Here is a 22,910-nt window from a genome sequence, read left to right as displayed (position 1 = left end):
ATCCTCTTCCATGCACAGTCCTGGAACCCGTGGTTCTTTCTGACTAGGTGGAGAGACAAATGCAGGTTCCTATAGTGAAGGGAGTTTTCACTCCTCCCAGGAGACGCTTAGAGGTGGGATCATCGGGCCAGTGGGCTCCCTGTGTCTGACTATGGAGATGTTTAACAAACTGTGATAAGTTTTTTGGGTTCTCCCAAACTGATGTGTGAAGGGTAAACTGATCCTGGGCAGGGCAGATATAGAAAGGCGTAAGCCACTATGGACAAGAAGCCAACCATAGGCTGTATGTGAGGTGAAGAAAGGTTGATTTCATGAGTCTGGAGGCTCAAATCAAAGACTGTGTGACCCCATATCTGTGCCCTTTGGCATGGCTGGCAATGTATGTGCAAACCGCTCACACCACAGCCAAGACACAGAGAGAATACAGAACCAAGGTCCCTCATTCTCCTTCAAGGACAAGTTCTCAGTGACGTCAACACCTCCTTAAAAGTCCACAACTGTGCCCCCAAAAGCAACCTGTGTTAATAATAAATGGAAATCATGCTGGCCCATCTCTTGTCACTAGGTAGCTGTGTCTCCCAGGGGTCACTTCCCCTCAGGGGTACAAGGTTCTGCTCCTGGACAGTGGAACAACCGGGCCAAGCTCCCTCCCTTTTCTGTGTCCCCACATGTGTGGCATAGAGTAGGGACTCATGAGCTAAGAATGGCCAGATGATTAGGTAACCATCTTGGGTTTTCCAGGTGTGCCAGCCTTCCGCCATGACTGATACTGTGGTGAACCGATGGATGCACCCTGGTGATGGCCCGCTTCAGTCAAAGTAAGTCTGCAGTGACCCTGAAAGTAGCTCATTTGAGCTGGGCATTCCTAAGTGTCTATATCAGAAAGAAGGAGAAGAGGTGTGACTTTCCTTCCCTGGGCTAGGTGTGTGTGTGTGTGTTGTACGTGCATGTATGTATGAGTGTGCATATATATACATATACGTGTATATATATGTATGTATATGGGCACACATGTATATGCCTGCCTGTGAGGAACAAAGTTGACACTGGAAATCTCCCTCTATCATTCCCAGCTCCATTGATTGGAGCAGGGTCTCTCAGTGCAGGCCTAGCTCCCTAGCTTCCCAGCCCCATGGTGGGTTTTATGGTGGAAGCTTCTCAATTTTCCATAACCCCACTATTTCCTATTGTGTATCTAATAGAAAGCCTACCTTGGGTATCTGTGTTACTCACCCAGCCCCATGGGCATGGGTAAGAGATGGCCTCTCTGACCTCTATGCCTCAGTGTGGTGGCTCTGTTGGACAGAATTTTAAGACATCATAAGGCTGAAGTTCCTAGTTGGGAACATGATTATTTTAATGACAAGAATATGTGTCATGGGGGTGGAGGGTGGGGCTGTTTGGTGATGACCATTGCTGGCCCAAAGAATGTGGAAAGGTCTTCTGTGGTGCTTTATGTCTGTTATAAGATGAAACTTTGATGAAGGGTGAAGACTGCCCTTACCTGTGGGTACAGAACAAATGTTTATAGAGTGTTGTTCTGGGCTATACTGGTTTAGTAAATTAGTGGCTGGAGAGTTTCTTTCAATTACTATAATTTCACTAGCACTGAGTAATTTGCTAGATTTCCAGTACTGGGTGTGGTTTCCCTCTTGTTTGAGGCCTGATGGACTCTGCCCCCCCATCTAGTTTGGCATGTTCATTGGTGTCATCCTTGTTCTGTTCATGTTTGGGCAGCTATGTTGGTGAGACTTTATGGGTGTAGCTTCTGACATTCCTAGGAGACACAATTTCATAGCAAATTCCTTGTTCCTCTGGCTCTTACAATTTTTCAGCTCCCTCTTCTGCAATGTTCCCTGAGCCTGAGATATGGGAATGTTGTCAATGTATCTATAGGGACCTGGCTCTACAATGTTGCAGTTTGATTGTTTGCGATTTTCTACACATGCCAGATTGGACAGGGAAATCCCATGAGGCCTCAACCCTACACAAAGAACTGCAGACAACTGAGGACTGTCAGGAGTGGGAGGGGTGGTTCTCCCTAGGACGAGCACAGCAATTGGTTCAGTACCAACAGCCCTGAAAATATAGCATAGAAGTAACATTATATGGATTCAACAGGTTATATTTATGGCTGTGTGTGTGTGTGTGCGTGCATACGTGCATTAACACTTGATGAAAAAAGACATCTTGAATTTAAAAGAAAGCAGGGAGCATATAAGGGAGGGTTTGAGGAAAGAAAGGGAAGGGAGGATTGTTGTAATTAAAATATAGCCTCAAAAATAACAACAAAGACTGGGCAATGGTGGTGCACACCTTTAATCCCAACACTTGGGAAGCAGAGGCAGGCGGATCTCTGTGAGTTTGAGGCCAGCCTGGTCTACAAGAGCTAGTTCCAGGACAGGCTCCAAAGCTACAGAGAAACCCTGTCTCGGAAAAAAAAAAAAAAAAACCCATAAATAAAAAAATAAATAAATAAAATACCCCCTGCAAAAAATAAAAAATAAAAAGAAATGTAAAAGAAAGCAGAAGAATTGTCAACCAAGATCCCTTCTCATTGGTTGGAAAAGTGTGCCCATCCTTGGTCACAGTTTCCCCTTGTCTATGAAACACTCCCATTGTTAGCTTTTTAAATGTGACTCATAAACCCCCACTTCTATTAAAGAAGAAATTGACTTTCACAAGCGGATGTAAGTAGATATCACATACTTTCTGGGAAAGCAAAAGATAATTATTAAAAATAAATAATACTTACTAATTCTTTTTGAGACAATGTCATTATCATCTCCCTTATACTGTAGGGAAAGTGGGCCAGTGAAAGAAACAGTCTTGAAAAGAAATGTTACATCTGTAACCAGTACAGTACAGACTCCAGTAAAAACAGACTGCTAAAAGAAACACTGTGGGGATACCTACTCTAGATTGTATCAAAAAGAGATAATGAAAAGAAACAATTTGTATGTAGAGGGAGAATCTAGCAAAAAGAGATAATTAAATGAAACAATGTAAATAGGCCTTGCTCTGTCTGAGCCTCCCAGAGAGGACAGCCTGAGGTATTTTAGAGAGGACAGCCTGAGGTATCTTAGGGCACACTACATTTCCATTAAGCCACTCTATTATATTTTAAGAATTTTGTGTTATTTTATTTATGGTCATTTCTTTTTATTATTTTTAGTCTTTTTTCTGGTTCTCTAAGTCTCCTGCTGTTTGATCAGTTTTTGTTTATTAGTTGTGTTTCTTTTGTTTTATTTTGTTTTAAGACAGGAACTCACTGTATAGCCCAGGTTGGCCTTGGACTCACAATCCTCCTACCTCAGTGCCTTAAGTGCTGATGTTATAGATGTGTTATGAATGTAAACTGGTTCTTGGAGTGGGCTACTATTTGGACACTGCTCTTTGGAACTGGACTTCCAGAGACTTGTTTGCTTGACTCAGCACTAGAAGCTGCTTGGGGCATTTATGACAAAGACTCAGTGCTTCACCCTGCATGATTGTTCACACTGATTTTACACATGCTGGAAAGACTGGAATTGTGATACTCCCAGAACCTTGGTTTACATTTTTCACTGAGGGAAGAACAATGGCAAGAAGACTGGACATTTATGCTCTTTCTAGCTAGTCAGCCCAGCTAACTCAGTCAGTAGTGCATGGGACTTTTAATCCCAGGGTTATGGGTTTGAGCCCCACACTGGGTGCCATAATGTTGTGTAATTAAAGGAGGTTCACAAGAGCCCACAATAAAAGATAACAAATGTTTATTGGGGATCATTCACAATAGAAAGTCACTGAATTCCCTGCTCTGTGGGCGTGGGGTTGCGAACCAAACTTTGACCACCAACCAAGCAGAAAGAGGGAAAGCATGCTTCTTATCTGTATTACAATACCTCAAGACCATGCCCTAATGGGCTGGTATCTCAAAGGCTGTTGGCTGAATAAATTCCCATAGCACTCTTTGATGAGCTTTGAGTGTGCCTCTCAAGTCTTTGAACACCTGGTAATGTCACTCATGAATGACCACTTTTGACTTAGTGATATGCCAGTCACCCACAGGACTTCTTCACAATCAACATGAAAATGTCAGAATCTTTGCAAGCTACTTACTGACCATGGCCATAACTGAAAACTAATTGATATAAATTTACAATCACACTTTATTACACACAAGGTGATGAGTACTTGAAATTAATTACATTTAAATAACCTAATGGCAGGTTGATACTCCCTGCTATTGATTTATTACCCCCGAGTACTATGAGCACTATATAGAGGGATGTCTTGTCATATTCCCGCTCTGAATGTTGTGATGTCATTCTAGTCAGTCATGATGACTGAGAACATTGCTAAGCATCTGCCACACACCATCACCTAAAGTCCTTGTCTGTCCAAATATGCTGCCTGATGTGGGATTCCTTTTTGTATGCTGTATATGTTTTATTACCATTGGTTAATAAAGAAGCTTCTTTGGTCTATGGCAGAGCAGAATAGAGCTATGCAGGAAAACTAAACTGAATCCAGGGAGAAAGAAGGCAGAGTCTGAGAGATGCCATGTAGCTACCCAAAAAGCAAAAGGTAACAAACCATGAGCCTCGTGGCAAAATATAAAATAATGGAAACAGGTTAATTTAAGATTTTAGCTAGCTCTTGCTAGCTAAAAATATGCCTGAGCCACCGGCAAGCAGTGTTGTAATTAATATAGTTTGTGTGATTATTTGGTTTGGGGCAATCAGGAAACCAGAGTACAGTCTTCATTTACATTGTCCCCTCAGTGACATCATTATCATCAATATAAATTAATTGTTATCATTATTCTTGTTGTTAGACAAGGTCTCATTCTAGGTCTGATTGACCTGCATGTGTCTGTGTAAGTGTGTGGTGGGTGCATACGCACATGTGCATACTCACGGATTCCAGAAAAGGGCATAAGAGCCCCCTGGAAATGGAGTTATAGATGGTTATGAGTTGCCATTTGGAATCTGGGATCTGAAACCTGGTCCCCTGCTCTTGATCATCCTGTGCTCCTGATTGTGGGGCTGTCTCTCCACATCTGTTTTTAAGAGCAGGTCCATTATTTTCTTGTCATTAAATTTGTTATTCAAGTTAAATTCCTTTGTTACAGAATTTTATAATTTCCCACTGTCTGTGACTTAGGTTTTCTTTTTCATAACAAACTCTTTAGGAGGGAAACAATTTTATGTTTTGTTGAAACCTGTTTTGTCTGTTTTGAATTAAAGAGTTGAAGAAAAATCCCTTTCTATCTAGCAATCCTTGAGCAGCAATTGAAAAAGCATGGCTTGGGGGATATGGCTCACAGCCCACCATGCATAAGGCTTTGAGAAATACTCTGCATTGCCTATAAACTTGGGAGGTGGAGGCAGGAGGATTATAAATTTAGTTCATTTTCAGCTACCTACAGAGTTTGGAGCCAGCTAGGCTACATGAGATCTTATCTAAAAAAATTGCTTTAATTAATTTGTCTAGGGCCCAGTCAAATGCTGGGGAAGAGTTTTTTTTTTTTTTTTGACCCGCCCATATGTTCCAAAACAAAACTTCTCCATCTGGGACCTGGGTTTGAATCCCAGCACCCAAATGATGACTCACAATCATCTTAAACTCTAGTTCCAGGGGGTCTGATATCTCATTTGGCTGCCTTATGCACCAGACACGTGTGTGGTACACAGACATAAGTGCAGACAACACACCTAGACATCTAAAATTGAAATAATAATAAAAGATTTAAAGTCCTTCATCTGTTCCCTGGGTCTCCCTACAGACTTTCCCTGTTCCCTGAGTTGTACCCTCTGGAAGACACCACAGAAAGGTGGGTGTTCCTCTCAGCAGGACTCCTCAAGCATTTTCTCCAGTGTCATCCTGGACAAACTTACTTTGTAGATAATATTCTACCCATGAAAAAGTGTGTCTCTGCGAGGTAAACAGTTGCCCAGAGGGTGGACAGGGTACAATATTTAAGAAACATGAGTTAATTAAAATCCCATCCATCAGAATTTACTTTCATTGATAGGAAGCCAAACAATTTGCCTGGCAATTAAATTAGAATTATTCTAACGGTCTAGATGCAGCTTCATTAACCACTCCTGTGCTCCCATGATGCATTCTGGCGCTCTGAACACACGCGCTGCCTTGCTTGCTGCTCGACTCCCTTCAGACATTAAATGATGGCTGGACTGCAGCTATCACACACGCTGTCAAGCCTGGTACCGCAGCTTGACACGGGAGGAACATGATGTTCACATCTTCCTCTGGGCGATGAAGACTAGAATCTTCATCAGCTGCTGCCTAAGCAAAGAGACTGCCTGCTTTTATAATTTTCAGAAACCTTCTAGCCCAGCCTCCCGGAACCTAGGAATAATCTCTGCAGGCACCATTGCAGGGTGGAAAAGAATGTATGCATCTTTCCTGTCCACGTGGGAGCAGGGTGAGGATGCTCAGAGAGATGCAGTCAGCAGACAGTGCCAGGGATGCGAGGTGGAAACTGAGGTACCTGCCTGTGGTGGCAAAATGCTCATCTCCTTCCTGAAGTAGCAGGGCTTGCACTCCACATGTATGCTGAACAGGATCTCCCACTGTCTGAAACAGCACAGCCCACGATGGGGAAAATCAGACTTTCACTGAATGAACTCCCTTCATGTCACATGTAAACATTATTCAGACATATAAACGGGGGCCAGGGATGGCTCAGTAGGCAGCGCTTATCTATCAGGCCCTGGTTCAATCCTCAGGGCTGTATAAACAGGGTGTATGGACACTGTGATCCCAACATTGAGTAGGTAGAGGCAGGAAGATCAGGGGCTCACAGCATCCTTGACTGTATTCTATGTAGTCAAGGCTATCCTGGGCCACTCAGCCCTCTATCTCAGCAAAGAGAACCAAGAGGAGAGGAAAGGAGGGCTTATCATTGTGGTTTATTAATTGACTTAACGGGCCTCTACTTACAGGCAGGATTTTCTAGCTCTAACCAGCGGCAGCCATGGTTTAAATGTGACACTAAATAAATCCAATGTACAGAGGAACAGCTCTGTAGTACCAGCATTTGGGAAGCTGATGGAGGAAGATTGCTGTGAAGTTAAGGCCTCAAAGCAAACAAATGAAAGATGTGCATGTGTGTGCGCGCACACATACACACACCACACACACAACAAAAACTGAAAGTGAGCCATCAGAATTCAAACTGTGATAATACATCTGAACAATGTGGGCATGGTAATGAATTTTTAAAAAGATTCGTTTTATTTTTAATTATGTATATATGCTTGTGTCTCTGAATGTATGTGCATGTGTGAGTGCAGTACCCACAGAGGCCAGAAGAGGGCAGAACTCCTGGAGCTGGAGCTAGGTGGCTGTGAGCTGGATGACAGAGATGCTGGGAACTGAACTCAGGTCCCCTTTGAGAGCAAGTACACACTCTTAACTGCCACCTTGTGGTCCTGAGAATTCCTAGTTAACCTTGCTTGTTTTCTCTTTTTCTCTTGCTTGGCATGCCTGCAGTGACAAGGAACAGTAAGTATTCCACTCCATTTTCATTTTTCTACGAGTTGAATTTTGATGCTTTCTCTGATCAGTGTGTTGAGCTGGTAAAGAAAGGAACAAGCCAAGTTTACACCCCCCCACACACATGCACACACACACACACCATATACACACACCTACACCCACACACAACCCACCCCTCATCTCCCCCACACCCCCACGCACACACACGTATACACACCCACCCTCCACATATACCCCCACTCCCACATGCATACACACCCATGCCCCCCCACGCACACCCACGCACACACACACACACACACACACACACACACACACACTGTGTATATTTCCAGGAAGGAAATATGAAATTTGAAAAGGAAATTCTGTCTTGGTAGAAAGATGGACTGTGTTCCTGAGGTGAGCTCCCAGTTGAGATTCTGGGTAGTGTTTTAGTGTTTGGGACTTTGGGCAACAGTCCTGTCTGTATCTGCCCCTGAAAAGGTTTTCTAGGACCATAACTCTGGCTGGTGCTGTTCTGAATCAAAGTTTTAGTGACTGGGGCAGTGCTGGCAGGCTGTCTAGATGCCTCCCGGCTGTCTCTGGAGGTCACCCTGACTGTCGTGAGCTGCGCCATCAGCTCCCAGTGTCTGGCTTTGCTCACCGCATTTGTGTTTTGAATTAGATTCATGTACTAACTGTGCGTGACAAATTAGACGTCAGACCCAACAAAGGGGCTGCCAGGCAGCTCCATCTCAGTGACAAATACATTCAGACACTATAGGATGTCATTGTCACCCTAGAATAATGGAACACTAAGACTCATCATCACTGTGGCCTTATGTATCACGGTCTCCACTATTTCTGGGTCCCCAGACTATCCTGTCTGTAAAATGGGTTTGACAATTTGCCCTTCCATATCAATGGGTAGAGGATCCTTCACATGTAAACTGTAAGGCACCAGCAATCAAATGGAGGTGTGAATCACCACCTTGCCTTCCCATCGACAGTTGTGGTGGGAAGAAAACAGGCTTGAATGTTGGGTTTGATCCAAATCATCTTACCCTCATTCCTCCAGGGAATGGCTGGACCCTGATAACATCTACCTGTGTGACCCTCTGCTCTGAGTCTCACTTTCCCCATATGCTCTATGGGAGAATTTGGGCTCTTAGTGATCTCTGTGGTTGTCCTATAGAAGCATGGTCAGGCAAACTTTGCTTTTTATAAAACTGTAGATGACTGTGTTATTCAGATGTGTCAGGGACTGGGACTGAGTTGCTGTTAGATTAGTGATCGATGAGATGTCTTAAAGGGACAGATGCTGTATGTCGCCTCTCACATGTGGACCGAAGTGTGTGTGCAAGTGTGTCATGAAGTGGAAAGGGAACCATGAGAGGGAGGAAGGGTGATGGAGGTCACATGACATGATAGCAGAAGGGAGGACTATTTCGGAGGAGAGAGGGGGTAGCAGGAGGGAGGAGGGGTGGGGAGGGGAGTGGGGAAAGAGGGTAAAGAGATTGAGTGTAATCACATGTGTGCATGAAAACTCCATAGTAAAACCCACTACTTTGTATGCTAACTTTATATTTATTTATTGCATGTCTGTGCACCATGTGCATGTAGGAACATGTGGAGGTCAGAGGAGGGCACTGGGTCCCCTGAAACTAGAGTTATGGGTGGCTGTGAGTCGAGTCGCCATGTGGTTGCTGGAAACTGAACATCGATCCTCTGCAAGAGCAGCCAGTGATCTTCACTGCTGAGTCGCTTCCCAGCCTCTAAAACAATTAAAAACAAAACTATAAATAGGACAGTGCAGGGCCATGACCACAGGGTCTCAAAGCTCATACAGGCTTCCAGGTGCTGAAGGCTGAGAGAGTTTGCTCCCCTTCTCTTTTCCTCTCTCATCTGATTCCTTCCATTTTTCCTTCCTTTATTAAAAGATATTGCCAGGAATGGTGACATGCCTTTAATCATCAGAGGAAGGTGAATCTCTGTGAATTCAAGGCCAGCCTGGTCTACAGAGTGAGTTCCAGGACTGCCAGGGATACACAGAGAAACACTGTCTCAAGAAAAAAAAAATGACCAAGTGCCTACTGTATACCATCATGCCATTCCTCTGGGGAGCAGGCCATGTAGTAACAGAGACATCTGGCAGGCACGTGACGATTGCGTGTGTGAATTAAATGCAGGTGGGTAGTGGGAAGGGGGTGAGGTGTCCTCTGTGTGTTTCAGGGACTTCCAGGAGTGTCACCCATCTCCTGTTGTCTGGAGTCTTCTGATGCAGGCTTTGGTGGCAGTGACCTTCCACTTTCTTTAGGTGCAGGGGCAGACACAGCAGGGGCTGTTTCTGTGAGTACCTGGCCTTTCTGTCTCTAGCCTACATCAGTTCCTTCCCCACAAGGGTTAGGCATCCAGGAAATGAACATTCAGTAGTGGCGATCTTTCTGCTTCCATTAGCAGTGGAATTTTCCTTGAATAATATTTTATTCAAAAGCTAAATATTGCCGAGCGATGGGAATATAGCTGGGTAAAGACCTTCCATGAATGAGCATATTATACAGCTGTGAACTTTATACAGCTGCGATTTAAAACGATGCTACCCTGTATCATTAAAGTGAGTGTTAAAGTGAGTGGAGGTGAGTGGCGGTTTCCCCTTTTCTCTCTTGGCTGTCATATGTATTGGCTAGTGTTGGCTGTGTGACAAACCATCTTAAACACCTTACTCAGTGATCCCTATTTACAGATACCCCAGCTATCTAACTTGTAAATAAACCCACAGAAAGAAACACCCTATCCTCAAGTTATTGCCACTTAATCTCAGGCTGGGTTACCTGGGAACCTGCTTTCTCAGAAGATTGAGCTAGCAGATAGGGGGTGGGCCCTCCAGGCACACGATCCTTGGTGTAACTTGTCCTGTGGCTAACAGAGCTCTGGCTCCAGCACCGGCTTTTAGCAGGATCTTTGGTACAGTGCTTGTCTGACATCATAAGGCCCTAGGTTTGAGCCCCAGCAGTGGGCATGATGGACCATACTGTAATCTCAGCACTCAGGAGGTAGAGGCAGGAGGATCAGGAGTTCAAGGTCATTCTCAGCTACATAAAAGGTTCAAGACCAGCTGGGATGCCTGAGACTCTGTCAGAAAGGTCAACAACAACAAAACAAAAACCCAGCACCAAGATCTTGGTGTTAGACCCCGTCTTAATGACACTCAAGTGGCTTCTGTCCTAGTTAGGGTGTCTGCTGTCATGAAGAGACACCATGACCATGGCAACTCTTAGAAAGGAGAGTATTAACTGAGGTGCTGGCTTACAGTTTCAGTGGTTGACTCCATTATCATCGTGGTGGGGAGCATGATGATGTGCAGGTGCAGGCAGACGTGCTGCCGGGGAAGGAGCTGCTGCAAGTTAATATGTGGGCAACAGGAAGTAGACAGAGACACCCGGTGGGATCTTGAGCATATATGAGACCCCAAAGCCCAGCTCAATAGTAATAGTCTTCCTCCACCTAGACAACACCTACTCCAACAAGGCCAAACCTCCTAATAATGCCACTTCCTATGAGATTTTGGGGTCCAATTACATTTAAACTACCGTGGTATCCTATATTGAAAGAACTCACTGTCTTGTCCCAAGGCCCCCATGCCCACAAGGCTTCACAACCCAGGGGGCTCCTTCTATTCTCAGAGAGTAAAAGATCTTGGTTGAAAACCCATCTCATTTCCCTCTGTTTGCTTTGGGAATGAAAGCATGTAATCGACAGGAGGCATGCGGGCTCCCACTGAGACCCATGAGGACATTATCAAACACCAGCTGGGCTGGGCCAACTGCACATTCTAGGTCGCAGATAGGAGGAGGATCCGGAGGGAGCGGCAGCTTCCAGTCACCCTTCTGCTCTCTGCAGTCTACAGAGGGAGGCCGTCTTCCTATGAGGGACCTTGGGGACATATCCCCTCTGCCCATTTGCATTTCTGAAGTCACACTTGTGCAGCAACTTAAGCTTCTGGTGTGCACAGAGCCCAGCACGTTGTAAGATGATGGGTGGGAGGGAGGTGCTGGCTACGGTGCCTGGGACAACACTGAACCATAAAACGTATCCTTAGGGGTCTGTGCTGGGGCAGGAGGTCTGGAATGTTCCCTGAGTTCAGAATGGAATTGCTATATAAAGGCAGGAATGAAGTGGAGGGGGACCATGGTGGTTCATATTGATGGTCAAATTGACTAGAATCGTTCTGAAAACCCGCTGAGGTTAGGTCAACTGAGCTGGGAAGACCTACCCCAAATGAGGTCAGTTCCATCCCACGGACGGGGGTCCTGCACTGAGTACAATAGGAACCATAAGCTGAGCACCAGGTTCATCTCTCTGTGCTTCCTGACTGCGATGTCACGTGACCGGCTGCCTCACACTCCTGCCACCTGCCGTGCCTTTCCTGACGTGAGGGGCCGTACCTGCACACTGCGAGTTAAGATGAGCCCTTAAGCTGCTTCTCTTCAGTAAGAAAGCAACTAAAATCAGGACCTGAGGAGCAAGCAAGGAAGAGAGGTGGAATTGAGAAAAGGAAGAACGGGGCAGGAGGAGGAGACCACCATCCCCACAGTGAACCACAGACCTGGGGACCTGACTGGGCTCTGTGGGAAAGGTCAGGCGCCATCGTGTCCCTCTCAAGTAGGGGGAGGAGACCTCAGGCTGGCCTCTCTTCCCTCACTCCCCCAGCTCACCTAGGAGGTCTTGGCATAGCCTAAAGGGACCTGAAGCTTTCTTAATTTAGGAGTCCTTTCTCCAGAGGTGGGAGACAAGTCCAACTTTTGCAAAAATTCCTAAGGAATTTGACCAATACCAGGACACATCCCAGAGCCTGAAAGGGGGCTAGGTGAACATGGACTCTGAACTCCCAGTGTTCCAAGGATCCTAGGAGTCTTTCACCATCAGGGACAGCGCCCTTTGGTACCTAGACTGAGGGGGAGGGGTATGCCTTGCTTCCACCCTCCTGTGGACCACTAATGGAAGACTTTAACAGCCCTCTGTTCACAAGAGCCTGGGTTCTAGTCAAGGTGACTGTGCGCCCCTGTCTCAGATATTGATCTGAGTGCCAGGGCACAATAGTGATTAGGTCTCTGAAGCTCAGTGGGGGGTGGGGGAGGGAATTAACAACTACCAAGAGCATCCTTTAAGGATGACTTCAGCTGGAGAGGGATGTGGTAGAGAATTTGAACTTGGTGTGCTATTGGAGGAGGGAAGGGCTCCTGGTGTGGCAGGGATGGGTGGGCCAAGGCAAATGTCCTGAGGCAGAAACCAAATTTGGGTGATCAAGTTGAGCGAAGATGCCAGTGTGGCTGGGACTCGGTGGTTGCAGAGCGGAGGATGGGGGGTCAGCAGTGGGGTAGGGAAAACAGATTGAAGGGACTTGCCAAAGTGGGAAAGAGCAATGGGCTTTTATTATGGACATTATGGTAAAATCCACAGACATTAACATCAAGCATCTTAAAGAGCTGAACTGGGCAACATCTGGCAAGTTCACAATGTGGGTGACTGTTACTGCTATCTGGCTCTGGGCTTCCCTGTTAGTGAGGTGCTGTTCTAGGGTCCTCTTGAGGTGCCTGCCCTGGGCCACACCCGTGTTTCCATCAAGGGGGGTGGGGTATCTCAGCTCTGTGTTGTGGAGCACAGACTTGAGAGGACAGGCAGTGCTCTCCATGAACATAATGAAGTGCTCCTAGCTGGTCCTCCTGCACACCAGGAAAGGGGAACCAGAGCAGGGTGCTGTGAGGACCGAAGCCATTGGCCTGGACATGGTCAGTTATCTCTGTGTTTGATTTTTAAAGGAGGTAGAAGGAGGCTGGGTGCATAGCTCAGCTGAAATAGTGCTTGTCCGGCATGGGTAAAGCCCTGGGTTTGAGCCCCAGTGCCACACAAATTACAGGTAGTAGTGCACACCATAATCCCAGCCCTTGGGAGATGGAGGCAGGAGAATTGGGAGTTCAAAGTTGGCCTTTGGTATATAGCTAGTTCAAGGCCAACCTCGGCTACATAAAACCAGTCTCAAAAGGTGTGGGGCAGGGGAGAATGCACAGAGCCTTTAATGGTTGAAAACTTGGTTATTCGTCCTTAAAAAGATATGTTTACAACCTTATTCAACTTGTTTAAGTTTAAAGAGGACTGTTCCCCCCACCAGGTATGACAGGACATAGCAGCCACCCCACGCTTGGAAGGTAGAGGGAGGAGGACCGGGGGTTCAAGGTCATCCTCAGCTATAGAGGAAGCTCCAGGACAGTTTGGGCTCCATGAGATCATGTTATAAATAAATAAATAAATAAATAAATAAATAAATAAATAAATACGTATCCAAACAAAACATCTTTGGGCCAGGCCATCCATGGGGTCCACCTGGCCTGACTCAGTTCTCTGCACTGTATGTTCTCTGTGTGGGGGTGGGTGGGGGGGTGTTCTGGTTTAGGTCTTTCTGAAAATGTCTTGCTTTCTAACTTTTCTTCATGCATGTGCTCTGGAACACTTCCTAAAATAGATACATCAGAGTGGGATGAAGGAATGATGCATGTTGCATTGTTCAGACAGGCAAGCCGAGGCTCAGAGGCACCATTCTGCCTAGGGTCCCTCGGCCAGTGAGGCTTCCTGCAGAAGCTTCAGCCCTGATTTTACAGATCCCTGGGTCTCTGTCCTGACCCATCTCATGCCTTCCCCTCAGTCTTTCCCCAGCCCACCTCACATTTTTCCCTTGACCTCACAGGCTACAGGCAGGATGGTCCGTCCATCCAGGAGCGAAGACCGACAGGCAGAAGAACCAGGAAGAGCTGACAGACGAAGAGAAGGAGATCATCAACAGGGTGATTGCTCGGGCGGAGAAGATGGAGGCGATGGAACAGGAGCGCATTGGGTGAGGCTGCCTTCACCTCCCTGAAGGCTGCATGATGCCACTGGGGCGGGAGCACTTGACCACTTGTGAGTCAGAATCCTTGTTGCATGAGGTGGCAATCTAATCCAGAAGATGAGGAGGAGGGAAAGAGGACAGAAAGGTCTGAGGTCAGTGTGCATGGAAGCAGCGAAGTCTGGAGACAGGGTAGAGGGAGGTTGATGGGGAGGCTGTGCTGTGGGTGTGAACACTGGCTGTCTTAGCTGATGAGAGCTTCGTAGAGAGTTCTGGAAGTGTTGAATGCCTCACCGAGGGTGGAGTTAGTGGAGATGGCGAACAGAAGACACTGCATTTGACATTCTAGGCAAAGGCTCAGAGATGGGGCAGGGGGCAGGAGAAGTATCTGGTACCCTACAGTGCAGCCCAGTGACCATGGATGACAGTGACCTGAGAATTTCAAGACAGCTGGCAGAGAAGTGCTGAGTATTCCCAGGGATGGACACACCAAGGATGCCCACCCGATCATGACAGCTCATATGTATGTAGTAAAGCACCGCTGTGCATCCCATAAACATGTTAAAGAGAACATACAAGAACGCACTTCAGAGCGAGCTATAGAGCCACACTGGCAATATATGGCAGTGTAACCAGTAGTATATGGCAGGCAGGCATTGTGTGGAGAAGGCAGTTGAGGTGGACCCAGTGTGGACACACACACTCTGGGCTTGGAGAACCCGGAGTCCATGGTGGAACTGGAACACACGGATTTATCTCCCTGAGCCCCATCTGCTGATGGGAGGAAGGGCGTGATGACACCACCGGATTCTAAAGAGGATAGAGTGAGTGATGGGTGTGCCCCAGTTGTGACTGTGTGTAATGGATGGGAGGAAAGAGGGCAAAGCGGGTCTCAGCAAGCAGGGCTAATGACTTGTGGATGGGAGGGAGGCGGGGCTTGCAGGAAGCAGATGGGGAAGAGAACAGAGTGCTTGCGGAAGGGCAGCTGGGAGCCGAGTGGCTGATCAGGGTCAGGGTGACTGAGGAAAGGGGAGACTCTAGGCATGGCTACCGAGGGACCCACAGAACAGTCCCTTACACTCCAGTCTCCATGGGAACTGGGGAGCAGCTGAGAGGCTACCTTGCCTCTTGCCCTCAGGAAATCCCTTACTGTCCCAATGCAAAGTGAAACAGATGTGTCCTGCTTTTGTGTGTTTGCATGCACGTACATGCATATTCCTGGTGTCTTTTTCAGCATATTCTACCGTTCACTGAGGACTCCTACCTACAGTGTATCCATTCAGCTAAACTGGGTGGTCAATGGTCCAGGGACCCCCCTTTCCCTCACCTCTACGTGCTGGCACTTACCGCCATGCCTAACTTACATGGCTGTTGGGGCTCACAGCAGGCTTGTACCGCTGAGCTATCTTCCAGCCCTGCAGATGTGTGTGGTGCCATTCCACAGGCTGGCATCCTGGGCTATTGCATAAGGAGAAGCAGAGCGCCAACAATTCTTCGCACCTTGCAGAGAACCTGACCCAGCCACACTTTTATCGATGCCTTCCTTGCCCTCGGCTTTAAGGGCACTCCTTCCCGCTTCTAGCACAGGGTCAGTGAGTCCCTGTCTTCCTTCTGTAGCTTGACATTGACTTGCTGCTGTGAGGCAGAGCATCATTGTTGAGAGCTCCCCAGATCAAGGAGACCTAGGTTCAAATCCTGATTCCATTGTGATCTTGTGCTAGTCTCTTTGCTCCTGTGCCTCAGTCTCCTCATGTGCAAAATGGCAATGACACTCCTTGGTGAATAAATATGCCAAGGACGATGGTGAAGTACACCGTAGTAAACGGTAGCTATCCAAGGGCCGATTTGGTTTTCACAGCAAGAGGCTTTTTGTTTTGTTTTGGTTCTTGCTGACGCTTTTGGTCTGCACCTGTGTTGGGATGTTCCAGTTTGGCAAGCCCTGGAGTCCCAGCATCCCCTGGCTTCCCCGGAAGGAGACTTGAGAGGCTTCCAGGGATCCTGGGCCAAATCTGGGCTGGCAGGGTGTACCTCAGCTGAGCTGGTGTATTTTCTCGCTGGCTTCCCGCAGTGGGGAGGGCAGCCCCGGAAGCCTGGCAATCCGTGTCTCCTCCATTGCAGCCCTCAGCCCTCTCTGGCAACATCGCCAGAGGCAAGCCCGATGCTATTTGTGTCTTCTAAGCTCCACACCAAGCCTTCATTCCGGTCCCTCCTACACCTCCCGGAAGAGAATCAAATGAAAGCCGGGTGGGAGTAAGGCTGAGGCAGGGTTCTGCTCTCCGGGGCAACCACTGTGAAACCAAAGGCTCTCAGTGAGCAAAGGTTCTGCCTCCATTTCCCCAGTTGACTCTCAGGTGCGTTCCTGCTCACTCAGCTGCTACAGTGATTGCATGTGGTGAGAACATCACCCTTCATGGCTGACTGTGCCTCTGAGGAAGGGGAATCTTTTTAACTGGGTTAGGATTTCAGGGGCTCCTGTCCCCATCTGAGTCCTGTTGCTGAGTTTTCTTTTCCGTTACCCTAGTGAAGCCATCTGGGACAGTATGAGGTCACTTTGAATCAACATGGACAAAAATCCCCACAAGGGACACTACAATGTACCAAGTTTTGCCTTTTGCTTTATTTATTTGAGACAGGTTCTCATGTGGCCCAAGCTAGCCTTGAGCTCACTATGTAGCTGAGGATGACCTTGAATTTCTGATCATCTTGCCTTTACTTCTTGAGTTCTGGGGTTACAAACGGGCACCACCATACCCAGTTTCTACAGTGCTGGCCATGGTACCTAGGGCTTCATGCTTTGTAGGCAAGTTCTCTACCCACTGAGCCCTCAGCCCTGAGTCCTGTGGTTTAAAACTTCACTTGACCCAACACAGTCACTGCTCCTCTTTACCCTGTGGAGTGGGTACTATAGCAGTTCTACTGTACAGATGGGGAAACTGAGGCTGGGAGAGAAAAGGTCATAGACAAGCTAGGTTTACTCCCCTTCTGGCTGGCCCCAGAATGATGTCCTTAACTCTATATATTGTTTTCTTCCCCGGACCTGCCCGCGGACTCCCTCTCTCTGTCTGTGGACCTAAACTTCTAAACATCTTATTGCTTTTCATGCACATATGCATGCCATGGCACATGCATGGAGGGAGGGCAGGAGCAATTCTTGAGGGTCATCAGGGCATCAGTCTTGGCGGCAAGCCCCTTTACCTGCAGAGCCGCCTTGCCAGCCCAAACTTCTACTGAGGAGTTCAAGTTTAGCAGGTGGCCTCTCCGGCAGACTCCTTCCTGCCTTGTTAATCTGCTTCCTCTGCTGGCGTTGTTGGTAGTGCCGGGCTCTGATTTCTGGTGGGAAAGGTATCAGGCCTCCCAGGAGGCTTTGATTCTTCTTCCGTGGGACAATTTTGCTGGAAGTAAGAACCCAGGAGAGCCCCAGGCTGTGTAGAGTCCCGAGCTGCCCTCCTGCAGCTCCATCCAGGGTCTCAGTGCTCACGTGCCCTCCACCCTCTCCCCAGCTCAGCCCTGTTCAGGATATGAGGAGAGAGAGATGACGACCAGGAGAGAATCCCGTCCAGCTGCCTCCTTCGCATGCCTTCCCTTTCCGGGCACAGGATTTGTTCTCCCCGGTTAGCTGGCGCGGACTTGAAGGGGTTAAGAATTCAGGCGTGGCTCTACTGGATGGTTCCTGTCCTGTGGGGCAGCTGGCAGTGGGATTACACTACACTGGAGGGTCCTTCCTAGTTCAGTAGCCACCCCTAGCCTGCCCCTTCATAGCGAGGTCTCAGGAGTGCAAAGGTGGAAGTCACCAAACATCCTTATGGCCAGGCCTGGGACTGAGGCCATGGTCGAAGGTTCCATCTCCTTAAGAGAAGGATAGCTGGTGTGTGCAGAGGAAGATGTGACTGACCGTCATCTTTCCCTCTGAGCTGTGCACATTGGCAGACCTAATGGGAGGCTCAGGGTTGTCCCACGGAATTTGGGATCAGGCATATAGCCTCAAAAAAAAAAAAATCTCTCACCCCATGTGTTAGCAAATACAGCCATGCCACATCTCCACGGAAACAAGGCTGCTGGGGGCTTCCTCTGAGTGGGAAAGGGCTCCAAATGAGCTGGAAAGACACACTGATGGTCACTGGACTTTCAGATGCTCTAAGTCGTTTGCACCCCCACTCCCTCTACGTGACAGAGCCTCCGTCCATGAGGCTGTCCTTCTGTGTCCCCATTGCACTTCCTTCTGTCTGGATCTCCTCCAAGGCATTTGCACGTATCCTGCCTGCAAAGAGGCAGCAGCTGGGTGGCTCTGTTCGAGGTCAGCTTCCTGAAACAGACGGGCTCAAAGAAAGTAATCAGAGTTGTCATTAACCTTGGCTCCCAGCTCGATGATGGAGGAAGGAGTCAGAGATGAAGAAAGACCTGTTGTGTCCCAGCCACTTCCCTGTCGGGGTTCACATCCCCCATCCCAACTGTTTGACGCAGAATTTTTCCACAGTGTTTGTCCTTAGGAGATGTCCTTCCCGTGGCTGGGCAAGGACACAGACAGCCAGGTCAGTCCTGCCCCGTCTACACCAGTCCTTTCTCCGGTAGTCTGGAGCCCAGGCCTTCCAGAGTGGAGTGTGAGTCAGGGTCGGGACATAGTTACACACACGTTCATCTTTTCACAAGAAGCAACTGTCCATGGATCCCATCAGGTTTAATAGGTTCTCTGTAACCTCCCAGTGTTAAAAACTGCTAAGTAGCGCTTCAGTTTCCCCAGGTGTTAGATAAATGCTTTCTTTCGGTATCCATTCAACCTTAGCCATATTTAGTGTACATGCCTGTAATCCTGGCACTCAGGAGGCTGAGGCAGAATGTCAAGTTCAAGGTCATTCTGAGCACTGAGTGAGACCTTGTCTCAAACAAAACAAAACAACAACACAAGCAAGTAAATAAACCTTGAAGCTGGAGGCTGGCTTAGTTAGTAAAATAGCTACCAAGAAAATGTGAGGACCTGAGTTGGGATCTCAACCCTCATCTAAAAGCCAGCAGGAGCTAGGGACAGTGGGTGGATGTCAGGGGCTCATTGGCCGGCAGGCTAGCAGAATCAATGAGCAACAGCCAGGGTCAATGAGAGACTTGGTCTCAAAAGGTAAGAAGGATAAAGACCTCTGATCTCCACACATGGCTGCATGCACACGTACACACACTCAAACACACATATGCACGCACACACACTCCATCTTTGAAGCTTCGTGGAACCTGTTGGTACCAAAGCAAACAGCAGTTTTAAAATGTCCCTAAAAGCCCCAGTGTCTGCTATCAAAGGACTGTAAATGGCCATGCTGTGTGAATAGCACGGGTGGGTGGGCTGTCACTGAGGCTGTTGAACCTCGAGACATCTCATAACCCATCTGCAAAGCCAGAAGTCCAGTTGGGTGGCTCCCAAGTCCCCCTCATGCCCTGCTTTTCAGCCTCAGTACCCACCTGCGTGTGGACCTGGGAAATTCTTCATATCGAGGCTGTGCTGTGCATCGTATGATGTCTCAGCAGCGTCTCTGGGTTCCACCTCTCAGCTGCCTGTAGACAACACCACCAGCTATGAAAATCAAAAATGTCTCCAGACGTTAAGCAGTGTCCCCTGGGGGACAAAGTCATCCCTGGCTGAAAACCATTCCCTGTGGTTTATGGACAGAAGAAATGGGCTGAGGAGTCTGATGCAATTACAACCTTTAGGGGGGGATGATCGAAGAGAACACTGGACCAAATCATCAATGTCTGCCCCTCTTCATAGAGCGCCAAGCCCAGTGCAGTACAACACCACAATTTTATGAATGAAAGAACTGAAGCACAGAGAGGTTAAACAACCTGCCCAGAGCCACACAGGCAATGGAACGAGGAGCAGGAGCCCAGGCTAGCCCACAGCTGTAGTCCCATTTTGCTATTCCACAGAGAGGTATCTCTTGCACCCCGAGCCAGGAACTCTCAGACTCTGATTACTTCCTCTCCCCCGTGTAATGTCCTTGGGGAGAGAAAGGCTCATTGCTGCCTAGCATCTGAAGAATCCGAAGCCATTTGCCCAAGGCACGCACAGCCTTCCTGTGGCCCCGAGAGACTTTGAACTTAAGCATCTTTCATGTGTGCTGCCTCTGGGGAGTGCGAGTGGCGGGGGCAGTTGACAGATGGTGCAGGGACGCAGGCGACAGGCATTCACAGGTGTCTTGGATATCCATCAGATTGACGAGGGTTCCGTCTCACTCGCAGGGCTGCAGCTGCTTCCCCTCAGTTCCATTTATCATGATGGGAAATGGCGCAGAAGCAAAACCTGAGTCACAATGACACAAAACTTCCCTTGTCCAAAGTCCGGGCAACTAGCGCAGTCGTCAGGGCCACTTGCGAGTGATTGCCCGCTGCGTGCCTTCATGTCCCCATCTGTAAGTGGGGGGGGTCAATAATAGAATTGATCTCACAGGTGCTCACTGATCAAGGGAAACATGGTGGGGAGTGCTTAGCACAGCACCTGGCACCTAAATGCCCCAAGGTGAGATGGGAACTGTGGTTGCTTGGTGGGTGAATTGATGGGGGGCAGCTTGGCCATTTAAGGACAAGTTCTGAGAGCCGTGCTTGGGAGCCTGGGGCTGGCTTCCACCAGGGTAGCCAACTCCTGATCATGGCAGATGGACCATGTCTGCTTCTAACAATATTATAGCCCTGAAGCTCAATAAGGGCCATGTTAATACCGCCCTGCTTGGCAACTGGGAGAGGCGATGAGTGAGCAGAGGGATTCAGGACTGGATGGGGCAGGGAGAGAGGAGGTGGAAAACAGGGACAGACAGACAGACAACATGGCACCTACCTACCGTCCAGACCGAGAATCATTGTGAGGTAGTGCAGCAGCTTCTCTGGCCTGCCTTCTCATGGTGGGACCACATGGTTCAGCCATTTTCCATGCTGGTTCCGGGACCAGAGTACAAGCCACCACACCTAGGTCGGCTGGCAGGATTTGGTCATGTTGGTTCCTCCTGCAGCAGAAAGCCATCTGTCTCCTCAACATCCCAGGATCCACGACCATGCTAACTGGCAGCCTGAATAGTGGTGGGGGTTGCGGAGGCCAGGTTGGACTTTGACGGGAGCCTGAGATTCACAAAAACAATTACTGGTCTCTGCAGAACAGGCTAGGGAGCCATGGTTGTGTGTAAAGGTGTGTTCTTGGACGTAGATGCTGATGCATGTGCCAAGGTGCAGGTATTCTCCTATGCCAGTGGTTCTCAGCCTGTGGGTCACGACCCTTTGGGGACTGACTGACTCTTACAAGCATTTTAGATCGGATGTCCTGTATATCACATATTTGCATGATGATTCATAACAGTAGCAAAATTATATTCATGAAGTAGCTACAAAATAATTTTATGGTTGGTGGTCACCACAGCCAAAGGAACTGTATTAAAGGGTCACAGTATTGGGAAGACTGAGGAGCACTGTCCTATGTGATGTGGGTCTAGAACAGGCCTTGAGCCCTATGGTTATCACAGCCTCTTAAAAAACAGGGGGACAGGTTCTCAAGCATACTATGATACCCTGGTCATAGAGACACACGGGACAACCACACAGTACAGAAAGTATAAAAGCCAGCAGCCATCAGTGAATGTCACTGTGACCCAGGCATGCTACACATGATTTCACCTCTATAACATTCCCAGAGCGAAGGGCTTGGTTCTCCCTAGGTCACAGGACAAGGAGCTAAGGCTCAGAATGGCTAGATTACTCACCTGGCATCACTGAGCTGGGAAGCGGCAGAGCCAAAGCCAAAACTGGTACCCATACTTGCATCATAACTACCCCTTTCCTCACAGTTTGGGGTACCGAGCAGGTTACAGTGTTGCCACCATGTTCATCTTCCTGAACCGGGGTAGCAACATCTGGCCAGTGATAATCCACTTCATGCCATCTTGAGAGGTCATATGTTGCTATCCAGAAAGGAGGATACAGGGACACAGCCCTTCCAGAGCTCCCAAGTACATCCTAGGGCATGGGGGAGGTTCCCACCCAAGTCCTCCAAGTGATGGATGTGTCCTGAATGGCACCAGGCATCATAAAGTTAATCAAGCATATAAAGACCTAACTAGAGAGTGACAGCTACTTACAGTGACCAGCTAATTGCTTGAGCATAGAGTGGAAAAGAGACAGAGCCATCAAATCAGGCTCCCTCAAGGACCGAAGGGACATCTGGGTGTTTGGGCTCTAGGACTTCAGGTCTCTGAGCACTGCTCACATTAGGAGGTTTAAGGGGCAGCTAACATGACCCCCTTACAGCAGAAGATAGGCAGATGGTACTAGGAAAGCCAAGGTCATTCAAGGTCACTAGGCTGGTTAGTTTTTGATGCAAGCTAGAGTCACCTGGGAAGTGGATTCTCAGTTGAGAAAATGCCTTCATCACACTGACTTGTGAGTCTGTGGGGCATTTTCTTGATTGATGATTGATGGGGAGGGTCCAGCCCATGGTGCCATCCCCTGGGTGGTGATCCTGGGAAGCATGAGAAAGGTTGTTGAATATGAGTCCAAGGGGCAAGCCAGCAAGCTGTGT

At 48.1% G+C, this 22,910-nt stretch overlaps 1 protein-coding gene across 1 annotated transcript in view; it reads left to right on the top strand.

The window, feature by feature from the left end:
• Nucleotides 1-759: 759 nt before the first annotated feature.
• Nucleotides 760-22,910, top strand: part of Rph3a (rabphilin 3A) — a 48,374-nt gene continuing 26,223 nt past the window's right edge. The window contains exons 1-3 of the mRNA XM_050159058.1: nucleotides 760-818; nucleotides 7,504-7,515; nucleotides 14,231-14,377. Of these exons, the coding sequence (XP_050015015.1) occupies nucleotides 760-818; nucleotides 7,504-7,515; nucleotides 14,231-14,377 (218 nt within the window). The remainder of the gene's footprint in view (nucleotides 819-7,503; nucleotides 7,516-14,230; nucleotides 14,378-22,910) is intronic.

This window comes from Alexandromys fortis, unplaced genomic scaffold, assembly GCF_014885135.2.
Source record: "Alexandromys fortis isolate MF-2015 unplaced genomic scaffold, M_Fortis_MF-2015_v1.1 scaffold_90, whole genome shotgun sequence".
NCBI classification, from domain to species: Eukaryota; Metazoa; Chordata; class Mammalia; order Rodentia; family Cricetidae; genus Alexandromys; species Alexandromys fortis.
Note: the sequence above shows the minus strand (reverse complement) of the source record. Positions and strands in the feature narration are given on the sequence as shown.